Source organism: Symphodus melops (assembly GCF_947650265.1).
Source record: "Symphodus melops genome assembly, chromosome: 13".
Classification (NCBI taxonomy): Eukaryota; Metazoa; Chordata; class Actinopteri; order Labriformes; family Labridae; genus Symphodus; species Symphodus melops.
Window position 1 is genome coordinate 24207365 of NC_136703.1, and position 13330 is coordinate 24220694.

At 42.9% G+C, this 13330-nt stretch overlaps 2 protein-coding genes across 3 annotated transcripts in view; both read left to right on the forward strand.

Moving 5' to 3' along the window:
* Positions 1-13330, forward strand: part of atp9a (ATPase phospholipid transporting 9A) — an 80644-nt gene that overhangs the window by 54809 nt on the left and 12505 nt on the right. The window lies entirely within an intron of this gene.
* The window catches only part of nfatc2a (nuclear factor of activated T cells 2a), a 57410-nt gene that overhangs the window by 17041 nt on the left and 27039 nt on the right, over positions 1-13330 (forward strand). Inside the window, exons 10-13 of one of the 2 annotated variants that reach the window (XM_079359282.1) lie at positions 2976-5912; positions 7977-8075; positions 10352-10439; positions 10545-11500. In XM_079359282.1, the coding sequence (XP_079215408.1) occupies positions 2976-3031 (56 nt within the window). In that variant the 3' untranslated portion in view covers positions 3032-5912; positions 7977-8075; positions 10352-10439; positions 10545-11500. Of the gene's footprint in view, positions 1-2975; positions 5913-7594; positions 7701-7976; positions 8076-10351; positions 10440-10544; positions 11501-13330 lie in introns of those variants that run through there. The other variant, XM_079359283.1, reaches the window with a different exon arrangement.

Genomic DNA, 13330 nt, shown 5'->3' on the forward strand with positions numbered 1-13330 from the left:
GGTGGACAGAATGTGCTGCTTCAACACAGCATGAACAACGTCAACCCATCAAAGTGTCTCTTAGATTGTTGTGTACAGAACTGGAACATTTAGCAGCGAGTCGGCCTCCTTCCCAGCTCACTTTAAAGGAACGATTCTTTTAGTTTATATTCAGCTGGGATGTTTTAGCCTGTTGGAGTCTGACACACGGTGGTTAGCGTTGCGGTCCGCCTTCACTCACTCCGCTTTCTCTTCTCTTCTTTGGTTTTCAGCTCGGTGCTTTCATTACACGCGAGCCTCTCTCGACTCACCCCAGTCATATAAAACCCCATGAGCAACACCGTGCAGCCACACAAACACAAACACTATATTAACATGCAAATGACTGCAGACACACACACGCTTAGTGCTGAGACTGAGTCCGCTACTGTACACTGTGTGTGTGTGTCTCTCTCTCTTCAGTAAACAGTCCTGCTTGTTGGTGCAGAACTCAGGAGCCAGACACTCACCTATTGAACAGAGGAGCCTGAGTGTTCCCTCGTACCCAGCCTCAAATATCTGGCCCGTGCCAACCCTTCATGACTTTCAGTAAAGCTCCTCTGTATGCGTCCCCGCTGTGGTGCTCCTGCTGCTCCTCTGAGCTCGATTTATACGCAGGAAGAAAAAAAAAACCCCTCCCATGGCAGCGCTTGGGAGATGAAAGTGTCTTGTGAGGCATTTAGGTGTCAGAGGGGATTCCTCTGCACACTAAAATAAACAGGGACGCTGACGTGGTGACGACAGCAGAGCACCCAAAACTGGCGGCTCCAGCAGGGTTTTTTTTTTTTTTTTTTTGTAACGTTCAGATGCTGCTCAGGCGGTAAAATGTGCTCAGCGTTGAGCTGCTGTTTGTTTCTCTCTCACATCTGCAAACGATCAGCTGGAGACAAAGATGAGGCTGTTACATGGAGAGAATCCATAATGCAGCACTTTCTTACAGTTTCATGTTTTTATCATTTTGATCCCCCGTGTGTGTGTGTGTGTGTGTGTGTGTGTGTGTGTGTGTGTGTGTGTGTGTGTGTGTGTGTGTGTGTGTGTTATGAGTCGCACCATTTGACTCAAGGCAGCACACGCTAACAGTGTAGAGACATTTAGCAGTTTGGAGCTTCTTGCCTTGATTCCACAGGATGAGGATAGAGTGAGAGAGAGTGAGAGAGAGTGAGAGAGAGAGAGAGAGAGAGAGAGAGAGAGAGAGAGAGAGAGGGAAATCACTCAGGAGGAAAGGAGTCACAGGTCGGTCTTGAACCCGGGCCATCTGCTTGGAGGACTTCTCCGCACATGAACTAACCGCTAGGCCACCTTTATTTATATATATATATATTTTTATAAGCTTATGTCTATTTGAACAAATTGTTGAACCCCCAATGTTGATATCAAGCTTTTAACATGCATGTTGAACCCCCCCCTGATCTAACAGTGTAACCTGTTACCATGGTAACTCAATCACAGACACTGTATTCTCTAATGACTGTCGTTACAGGCCAAAAAGCTTTTTTGGCCCATTTTGAAATACTTCTATTACTCATCGACCCTTAATGAGTTCCCCGAGGCAGAGTGGAAGCAGTGGCACCAGCGTGTAATGTCTCCAAGTGCCAGTGTGTGTGTACACACACACACACACACACACACACACACACACACACACACACAGGAGGCTTCCAGGGTCCAAACATCAGAGCTCACACAGATGGTGGAGCCTGCATGAAGGGATCAGTCATCCCTTCCTGCTGATTACTGAGCGACCTGTTCACAGTGTGACTGTGATGTAACAGGTGAGCAGGTTACCTGCTGGCAGCTTCACACCATCACACTCAGCTACCTTTTCTCTTTACCTTACAGTGAGAAGGCCGTGCTTAAAGGGATACTTCACCTATTTACATGAAGCTGTGTATCATTAGAAACATGGTAGTCGTGTTGAATGGTCGTGAGTCCAGCCCTCATTTTGCCCCGAGACGAGAAAAATGTGTTTTTCTTTGCTCGAAAGTTTTCTTCATGTGATGCAAAAAGCGTCATATTGCATCACATGAAGAAAACTTCCAGGCAAAGAAAAACATATGTTTTTTTCTGTAAATGGGTGAAGTACCTCTTTAAACGCCTGAAACTTGAATGCATGTTGGTAGATTTTTATGTATGAACTCAAAATTGATGCAGGATAAGACAAGAAGATCCTTTATTCATCTCGCAAGTGGAGACATTTTAAAGTGTTACAGCAGGACAGCAGAAGAAAATCACACAGTGCAAAAAGTTAAAAAGGATAAAAATACAAGTGTAGAAGAAGAACATGCATCAAAACAATAATTAAAGATGTAGTAAAATATGCATCAGAAAAGAAACAGTTGAAATCCAGGGACTTAATGATGTAAGTCTGTATGAACACTATCACACACACACACACAGTGTGTATAAGGATGGACATGTTATTGCACAAATTGTCCCATAAATAAATAATTCAATGCAATCAAATTTAAAAATACAAATACAAATAAGATGAGGTGACTAACATACTGAGAGACAGAGTCATTCCTGCTGCTATCTGTTCATTCTTCATGTCCTTCTTATGTTGTATGCTGGCTGGTTTTTTGTTGCTGCTAACAAGTTGCCCTCTTGCAGGGATAATAAAAACAACCTCGAGCCACAAAATCGTGGTTTGAATTTCATTTTTTTTATATATGAAACAGGTTTTCTGCCCTCCACTGCACAATCTATATTTAGAAAACACGACACCACAAGTTTCCTTTCACCCCCTCTTCCTCTTTTGTTGATGTGTATAAACACACTTGTGATGATCCTAGAAACAGACAGTTGACACTCGTGTGTAGCTCTAACTCGAGCGGCGATTCAACATAAATGCTGCCTCTCTCTAAAAGCCCCCGCACAGACACATCAGCGTTACTTATTGTGACTCAAATGACTCGAATGAAATCCTTCTAACATCTGTCTGTTTCTCTCTTTTACAGTGAATGAGATCATACGCAAGGACCTGACCGGCGTTCAGGCCCGAGGGCAGACATAGAGGAGGAAACCCAGAGGGAAATGACAGCATACCCCCCCCCCCCCCCCTCTCTCTCTCTTTGGACACACACAAATACGAACACACGCAGTCTCTAACCTTCGAGAGAGGTGACGCACATCCACCAACAACAAGACCGCTCTCTTCCTCATTTACTTCACCAGCAGAGATAGAAACATCAGCTCCCGGCTGCTGTGTTTGCTTTGGATGTTTCCCCGCAATAAACATTGTCGTTCAGCAAACAGAAGGAATCATTTGACACATAATGTCAAAGACAAAAGCCCAGCAAGGAGAAAGTGCCTACAGTCAGGGTCCTTTTTTTCTTTAATGCATAAAAAAAAAAACACCCAATAAAAGCATTATCTTTACTCTTCAGGCAATAAGTGAATCAAAGTAGCTTCAAATGGTTTCTAACAATCGGACTTGTGCAGGTCAGCAGCTAAATGTAATCAGAGTCTTAAATAGAAAGAGCAAGGTTTGTTGTTTAAAGTCAGCTAGGCTGTGCTAAGCTAACACGCTGATCGTCTCATTTGAAAGCAAAGTGAAGCGCACACTGCCTTAACGACAAACAGAGGAACTTTTGTGACGCCCCCTAATATGCACTGTTTTTTTTTGTTTGTTTGTTTTAAAACGGGGCGGCGGCGGCGGCGGCGGGGGGTCTATGTTATCACGTTTTATATCTCAATCATGTGAATAATGAACTGTTTTTGTATACGTGAAATATATATTTGCATCGCATTTTATTCAGCTAATCGTGCCAAAGATACTTTCCAGCAGCCTGTGAGGCTGCAGGACGCCCTGATTAGAAACGTTCATCTGCACTTATTTAAAAATGCATTGACAGTTTGCTGCACTTACATTTGCAGGCGGTCTTGTTTTCTAATCCCCAAAAATCACATTATATTATCATTGCTACACATCTCGACCATTGTAACATAGTCTGCATCTACAGAAGCATATTCTTTGTGTATTTTTCTGTATAGTTGAATTTTCAGTCCATCCATCATGACAACCATCAGTGTACTGAGAGTAAAATGTGCAGCAGCTTCATGTAAAGAAGCATACGAGCAGGAACAGACCTCCCACGACTTAAAAAAGTCTGTTTTGTAGTGTTTTTGATATTTTACTGGCTGGATTGGAGAGCAGAAAAAAAAAGGAGCCTTTAGTTGACTGTAAATAGAACGATGTCGAAAATGAAGAAAACTACAAAAAAAAGCAGTGAAAAGTGGGACTGAATCTCCAAAGTTTTATATTTGATAAGGATCCTATTTGGTAGAACATAAAGAGAGGTTATTATTGAGCCAGTGCACGTGCATTTGACGTTTCTTGAATGTAACCTTTATTGAATATGTTCCCCTTCTCTGTAAATATGTTCGTCCGTCCAAGTGCAGCGATAAAAACTCGACTGAATTCGTGGTCGACCCGTCCCTTGTGTTTTTAATCTAACCAAAGCTATAGTCATCTTTGTATCGTTTACCTGATTTATCTCGATAATAAAAAACATCTGAAGGGAATTCTGACACGTTGCTTTGAAGCTCTTAATAGGCTGTATTTTTATTATTATTTGATCATCTCAAAGACATCTTTTACAAGCTAAAGGGATTATTAATGTGGTCTTATTTTATTCTCTGTGTCTTGTATTGTTTTATTTTGAAGTGTACTTCACTTTGTGCCTTCCTAAGAAGTCTCTGCTATTTTTCATAATTAAAGTAGCAATAAATAATAACCGTATTCATCATGTCTGTGTCCTTGTTTCATTGCTTTGCAGTCACACTCATGAATGAATGAAGGAGGGAGGCAGTGACTCTCTGTTCTTGGTGCTATGTAAATAAAGTCATTATAATTATCATATAGTTTATTTTAATTGAGGAATTAAACATGAGGATGTGTGTGTACGCTGTGTTCAGAGCTGTCTCTTGAGTTTCTCTTCTGTCATTAAAAGAGGAAACTAAATTTGATTTAGTTGGCCAACAGGCGACGGTGACTCATCAAACGCTCCCTCCTGACCTGGAGCAGCAGCAGACGGACTCCTCAGAGACCCCGGATGTTTGTTTATGTTTTACACCGCATTCAAATCGGCACAAATAACCGATAAATTACATTACTCACATAGACACAAGTGTCCGTGTGTACGGCGCACACACACAGTCTCTTAACTTCTTCCTCCCTCCAACACAAAATAACAACAAGCAGGGGCCTCTCATGCCCGGAGGCTGCGGTTGCCATGGAGACGGCTTGTTTGGTGCTCGGCCCCCCCTGTAGGGAGGACCGCTCTGTGAATGAACCCTGTGTTCAGGAAGTCTCTGGTTCTGACATCATCGCGGGGGGAAAAAAAAAAAGAAAAGCAGCACGTGGGCTTCTTTTTGCATGTGTCGTCTCCTCACAGAGCCCCGCTCACACAGATATGCCACGGTGACTCATCCGGCCTTTAGCGCCCCGATGCTGTCATGAGTCCGGACCGTGTGCACAGACTCACTGTGTCAACTCAAAACGAGAAATGAAATACATGATGAGCTTGGCATTTCATTCATTATCTCCGAAAAGAAGACTGAGCTCATCGTGACACGAAGGGGCACGAAGCTGATCCGGCCACGTTACGAGAACTTTCTGACGAATTCAATCCCCAAAAAAACTTGGATTTGAAATCCTGAAAGCTGAAGCAGGAACGTGTGTACTCCACCAAACTTTGATCCTTTGATAGTGACAAGTCCTAACGTGGTTAAAAGTAACACAAACAAACATGAACTGGTGCTGGGGTGAGCTGCAGAGCAACAGTACAACAGGCTGTTTGTGAGGAATAAGGATGACATTGTTCGTTTGCAGACTCCTCTGAAGGTTCTGCAGGATTCTTCAAAGAGACATGAGTCACTTTCCTGAACCTCAGGTAGGCCTACTGAAGTTTGCAGTCTTATTGAACGTGTTAGGTGGAGCACAGATGGAACAACTTTGCATAAAAAAACCCAGAATCCAAATAATGGAAATGATTCAGTGACGAACGGTGACATTGTCATTATGTTGTCGTCTTTTCAGTAAAAAATTATTTAGTTTTTAGCTCTTTGACTTTTGGCCTTGCAGGATAGTTTTCTTTTCTTTTTTTTAATTCAAGATTCAAAAATATTATTTCCATTGCACATGACCTTCACTACTTTACAGACGTCTTAAAGGTTTTTGTCCTAAGTTGCAAAAAGAGGAAAACACAAACCTCGAGGCCAAATAAAGCAAGAAAAGGTGAATGTTCATCTGAGAACAACATGGTCTAAATGTCTGAATACAGCAGTCAGGAGGACGAGGAGACATTTCAAATGTAAACACTGATTACAAATAAAAAGAGTTAGATAATCATATAACTGGTTTAATAATGGTGACGGAATCACTGACTGTATAGCCTGTGTTACAGCGACAACTAGTGGAGAAGAGTATAAACTAACACTGAGCTGTAGTTCCGCTGCCGGCCTGCAGAGGGAGACAACAGGCCGTGACAGTGATTTTAGCAGCACAATGGGCTCTTGAAAAGCTCTCCACTGGAATCAAGAGAGCGAGCTGGAGTACATGACAGAGCACAAGAGCTCTCACTCTGCACAGAAACAGAAATACTTTTAACACCGGCGGTTTTTTTTTTTTGGGGGGGGGGGGGGGGGGGGGGGGGGGGGGGTTCAACCGACCAACTTCAGTATCATAAATCAAATCAAATCAAGAACATATCCACAGCTCACAAAAGCTTTTTTTTTTTTTGTTGCTTTTTCTAAATCCATTTCCATAACTGCAACATGAGCTGTAGTTTTAGTCTAATAGATTTGGCGCATAAGTGTCCAGTAAGAGGCAGCAACATTATGAGCAAGTAAATAAGATTTTGAAAAGAAATGTTTAATAATGTCATGGTTTGGTTTTGTTTATGTTTTATTTCAGCGTTTTAAGTTCTGTCTTATTAATCCCTTGTCTTGTGTGTTTTCTCTTGTGTGTTTCTGAGTTCAGTCTTTAGTGTTTCCTGTTTTTAAGTTGTAGTAGAAAGTAACTAATAAATTGCTGAGCAAAAAAACCATCAAGCAGGAGATGACCCCGCACACACGGGTTGAGGACACCGAGCTCCACACCACCATGCTCCCGATTCACTCGGACTTTCTGAGGAAAAAAACATAAAGGGTCAGGAGTTCTCTGCATGCATTAAAGTTCAGTTACTTTAATAGTTAAAAAGCAACAAGAGGTTTCTGTAAAATAATAAACAACCTGATTTGACATTCAGCTTTTGTCATGGTTTGGTTCTGTTCCTTAGTGTTCTGTTTGTTTCCCTTTGTGTGTTTTAATGTTTCATAGTCTCGTGCTTATTTTAGTCTTCAGTGTGTTTCCCTGTGTCCTCCTGTGTTACCTGTTAGTTTATTTCCTGTCTTGTGTTTTAAGTCTAGTCTTTAGTGTTTCCTGTTTTATTTTGTAGTATCTGGTTTTAGGTGGTGTCAGTGTCAGGTTTTACTTTGTACTTGTCCTCAGTGTTCTGGTCTTGTGTTCTTTGGTTCCTTGTGGTTGTCCTCACCTGCCTCGTCAGTCTCACCTGCGTCTGATTACACCTTGTCTATTTAGTCTCTGTGTTTTCCTCAGTCGTTTGTCTCTCGTGCATGTACCCTGAACTTTGGATTTGGATGTTCTCTGTTCTTCGTTTTTTGGATTTAGTTTTCAACTCGTAAGTTTTTGTTTTATCTTTTGTTAATAAATGTTGTTATTCTGCACATGGGTCCTCCTCCCTGTTTTTCCTCCATTGACCGTGACAGCTTTACAACAATTCATCCCCAGCTCGATCTCCACTACCTGTCAGAAAAGCAGCTTCAGTTCTTACATATTATTCTAATGTCAAAGTTACACAGTCCTTAATTAGAGTGCATTGTTCTCTCTCTCTCTCTCTCTCTCTCTCTCTGTGTCCAAACCCTGAAAATGATGATTTATTATCTTTTATAACCAGATGGTGAAAAAGGCACTTCTTGCTGTGAAGTGAACGCTGACATTCGCTCTGAAGTGGACCTGATGCTCATTAAAACAGAGGAAACAACAGACTGCAGAGGTAAATACAGCTGCCGCCCACCACCACCGACAACAACACACACACACACACACACACACACACACACACACACACACACACACACACACACACACAACACGCCGCTTCACGTCTTTGGTTTCCATCCTGGTCAGAGTTCCTGTGTTTATATAATATTTCCTTCTCAGTGCGGTCCACTCCTCACAGAGGAGTAATTTATGTATTTATAGAACATCTCCGCAGTTATAAAAGTCTTGTATTGTTAAGAGGCCGTTAGTATTGGGATTTGTGACGCTGCTTTATCAGCACACTTTCTGCATGTCTGCTTTAATAACAACAACAACCCTCGGATGCATCAAATTAACCTCCCGTGTTATTCTGAAGGAGGTTTTTTTTTTTGCGTTCCTGTAAACATGCCGCACACTCTTACTGTACAGTGACTTCCTGTGTTTCGCTCAGTGACTCGCAGCTGTGAACAGTGGGTGTGAACTGGTTGCCTTTAATCAAAGGTGTGTGTGTGTGTGTGTGTGTGTGTGTGTGTGTGTGTGTGTGTGTGTGGGCGTATTGTGGCGTACGTATCATGACCGCCTCACCCTTCACATATATACAGGCTCTTATATCGTGTGTTCTTCTGGTACGTTGTTGATGGAGGAACACATGCCGACATACTGGAGGTCTGTTGTTTGACAATGCCAAGACAGAGATTCTCGCTCTTTCTGACCATGCTCGAAGATTGCACTGAGAAGTGTCTTGTAAGTCTGCATGTCTGACAGAAGCCCTCGTCTCACATATACTCCTAAAAAAAAAAAAAAAAAAAACATTTTGAGGACCCCTGAAATCGTCCCAACTCACCTCACCTTACATCTGCAGTCCCTCGGTCACAACAAACCAACAAGATTTGTCCGATAAGATGGTGGACAAAGCAACAGAACGTAATGCTATGGTGACAGTTTTGCCTTTATATCAATTTGTCTTTGCTGATTGTAATTAGAAGCATTCTCAGCATCCAAGCTGGAGTGGTAGAGAGCATGCAGGGAAGAAGAAAAGGGTCCATAATGTGCTCCAAGGTCAAACTGTGTTGTGCAGCAGACGCAGGATATAAATGTCAACACCACGCTCCACTCACTCGTCCACGGGGGATTTTTTTCCCTTCATATCACCTGTTGTGTTCAAACATCGACTCACCTCGACTTCTTCACTATAAAGACCAAGATCAGCATGTTAGCAAGGCTACTGTTAGCAAGCTAACATGTAGAAGTTCTGATTGGGTCACGGCGACCTTGCACCTTCACAGCAGCCCAGACGTGCTAGCTTAGCTATAGCCTCTCTTTCCGCGGGGTGCTTAAAGCAAAAGCTGATGGTTCCAGTGGATGTCCTCGTTAACTGATGTCACATGTCACCGTCAGCTATAAATAACCACGATGGCACCTAGCAACAAAACAGTTTGAAAGGGATAAGCCATTCATCAAGAGTTCATTTGGAAAAGTGCATTATGCAGTTTCCCATGTCCTTGCAGAAATGCTAAGCTCCACCAAGCGCTCTGAAGGTCCTCGAAGAACACGAGGACATTGAGGTCCGGACCTCAAACGAACACTTTAACACACTTTTAAAGTGGTGAAACTGTTTTGTTTTTTTTTCTTTAACTGAGCCGTCATTATGTCTAAATAGTGATTTAGCAGCGCTGTGATGTTGCTGCCCCAGTCTATGTTTTCACATTGGATGACACAGTGGAGTGGATCTCATGCTGCTGTCCATGAAGCCTGTGTGTTTGTGTACACCTCTACAAACAGAGACTTCATAGACGTTGTATCGTAAAGATGGTGAGAAGGCGTTTACTCACAGCGGGGTTTCTTTGTGTTACCGTCTAATTACCGTCGTGGTAATGTTGTCCGTGTTGGTCCGGCGTGGAACGCTGCCTGTGAGTTAAAATTACTGACATTACCGCTCACATTACACGAGCACTCAGCTGCACGGACGTCTCAGAGGAACAAGCACGCTGGCCTCAGTGCTTCTATCTCAGAAATTAAACCATTTACAAACTACTTTCCTCCTATCTGCAGTCCAACACTGGTCCTTATCTCTCTCTGATGCACACAAACAAAAACACATGACACTACACACACACACACACACACACACACACATAATGCTCGATGAGAAACAACAACAGAAAGGGTTGATGATGCTGTGTAGTTTTTTGGCTGTATCTGAATGTGTTCTATGTTTTTCGTAGTCGAGACGAGCGGCCGTTTACAGACGATGTTTCCGAGTATAATTTAGATTGTTTGTCGTCACAGCAGCTTTTTCAGACGCGGCTCACGCTTCCTTATGAGAGAATAGAGTAGCATTCTTTGATGTGTAGCGTCTGGTGTTTCCACGGCAACGGTAAACGCGTCACTTCACAACTTTGAAAATGAAGGATTTCTCCGTCTTTGAGAAGTGTACTCAAATTTCACATACTGTACCTTTTTTTTTTTTTTTAAATGTCAGCAGGAAAACACGATGCGTCTCTTTGGGATGAAACTGTCGGTCAATCGGTCCAACGCTTTGATCCGAACTCAGCAACAATTTGGGGAAATATTTGAAGTCCAAAGACGTACACCCTGCTGACTTCTATCTCCCTGTGATGATACTCTCAGGTCGAAACTTGTTATTCTGAGGGAGCCTTCTTCACGTCTAATTAACGGTTTGCTAAATTGGTGCTTGTGGAGTTGTCTTGTTCGAATAAAAAGGAAAATGGCGGGTAGGCGAACTCAGCAGACATCTGACTGGATATCAAATGATTTGAAGATCAAAGTAAAAACACTTTCAGGTGTAATCAGGCAAAACAAACCCATCAAAAATAATCTTCAAATCCTGATCATGAATCAACCAGGAGGCCTGTTGGACAGCCTCTCCTCTGCTGGAGTGAATTCTGACCGCCTTCATTGATGGTTCCATCAACACAAAAAGAGCGCCGCGGCCAGGACCGTGACTGGAAAGGTAGATCTCTCTGTCACCTTTGAAGAAACGACAGGGCGCCAGCTGCCTCGTGGTTAAGTGAAAAGAGGCCTTCGAATCCGACCTGCATGCCTGACGCTTTGACGACAAACAACAACTAATAAACAAAAGCCATCATGTTGAAGAGGTGAGACTGTAATGTCACCCTGCTTAGTTTCAACATCTTAACGTACAAACAATCATTCAACTCACTCCAACTCCAACTCATTAAAAACTGAAGTGGCCGTAGTGTAAATAGTTTGTGCCACAGCTTGCCTGGAAACAGAATGGAGACATGTGTTTCTGTACGATATTCAGAGCCTGCGTTTCTCTGCTTTCCTCCCACAGAGCTCCCTGTGCTGAGGTGAGAAATATAATGAACTCAAAGTTATTTATGTATGTATCATTTCTGACCTTTCTCTCATTATGAATCCCACTGCCAACATTTCAGTCCATATTGTCTTTAAGAACAGACGGGGGGAATCCATCTGCCGTGTTGAGAGCAGACTCTGAGAGCCTCCCGAGTCCAAGACCTCATTTACATCCAGCAGAGTCCAAGTGGTGTGAGTAACCTCGGACAAGACGAGGTGACACATTTTAATGACGCTCTCAAGTGGAAAGAGATAAAACAGCTTCGACCAAGCTCCCGTGAGAAAAGACAAATCAGTTAGATGACAAAAACGATCCGAATGAAACCAGAAAGTTAAAACACTGGCTCATAGGACAACGTAAGAACTTTAGTCATGTAAAAAAAAAACCAAAAAAACTAGTGACGGATTAATTCGAAATAAGAGTGAAGTGAAAGAAAAGTTCAAGAGAGCGTCAAATGGAAACAACAACATAGACTGTAGTGTTTAATGTCAGACCTGAGACCACTTTTTAAAAGGTCTCAGAATCGAAAACATTTTGACTCCGTCGTGTCTCAGTCTCAGACTGAGTGGACTCCAGATTTTAAGACCACCAATAAAAGGTTATTTTTCCATATCATCACTGAGCAGAAGGAAAGCACCTCTTTCTGAAAGAACAAAACTTAAATTCAATTTGCAGTTTGATTTTTAGCCACCGTTTACGACCGCAACCTTCCCAGTGTGCAACCGAGGATTTTTCTGTGATGTTTACGGTCTCGGTCTTGTCTCAAGTCTAGTCCTGCCTCGGTCTTGGTCTTGTCTCGGTCTAGTCCTGCCTCGGTCTTGATCTTGTCTCAGTCTAGTCCTGCCTCGGTCTTGCTCTTGTCTCAGTCTAGTCCTGTCTTGGTCTTGTCTCAGTCGAGTCCTGTCTTGGTCTTGTCTCAGTCGAGTCCTGCCTCGGTCTTGGTCTTGTCTCAGTCTAGTCCTGCCTCGGTCTTGGTCTTGTCTCAGTCTAGTCCTGCCTCGGTCTTGTCTCAGTCTAGTCCTGCCTCGGTCTTGGTCTTGTCTCAGTCTAGTCCTGCCTCGGTCTTGGTCTTGTCTCAGTCGAGTCCTGCCTCGGTCTTGGTCTTGATTCGCTGTCGACCCCTTAACGTCTTGAGTGTGCTCTCGTCTCGGTTAGTGGATTCTGGGCTAACGTTAACTGACTACACAACGTTTGTGCTTTGCTCGAGTTCAATGTTGAATGTCGTTTACAAATTCACCCCGATAGATGATCAGGCATCAACGAGGGCAAAGTGGGGGATGACACGCGCCTCCATAAACTGGCGGTGCGACATAACCACGAGGCTAACCGGGTCCCTTCAATCCGTTAATGACGAGCATCTTTTTCTGTTTCACATACTTTTGAATTTTGTGCGAGAAAGCATTCATTTCAACACCGTGTTCGAAAATAAATGTTTGAGTGTAATTACCCACCTGCCAACTTGAAGACAGAACATTTTTCGGGCTCATAATAACAAGCATTATCAGAGAAACACATCATACACACAAAGGAGGTCAATTAAATTGTACACAGCCGAGCGGGGAGAGGAGGATCTGCACAGATTGCAGTGAGAGGAGAGCTGTTATTTCGCTCTGCTATAATCAAAGAGGTAGCGATCATCAGGCAGACCTGCTGAGTTATCGGCCGACGTCTTCTTAACACTCACAACAGACGTCGAGTTGTCGCACTTGAAGAAGACTCTGCAGAGACAGAAAAGGAAGAGAAGAAAGAAAACATGCATACTTACATTTTTTGTGTTTCGTCCCGGGTAATTATTATACTTCATTATACTCGTCATAATTTGTTTCTGTGGAGTCGAATCCTCAAAACAAAGAAGCCCCCTAAATAATGCAGAAAAGAGGAGGAGAGCAGGCAGCAGCTTTACTGACTTAATGAGCCCTGACTAA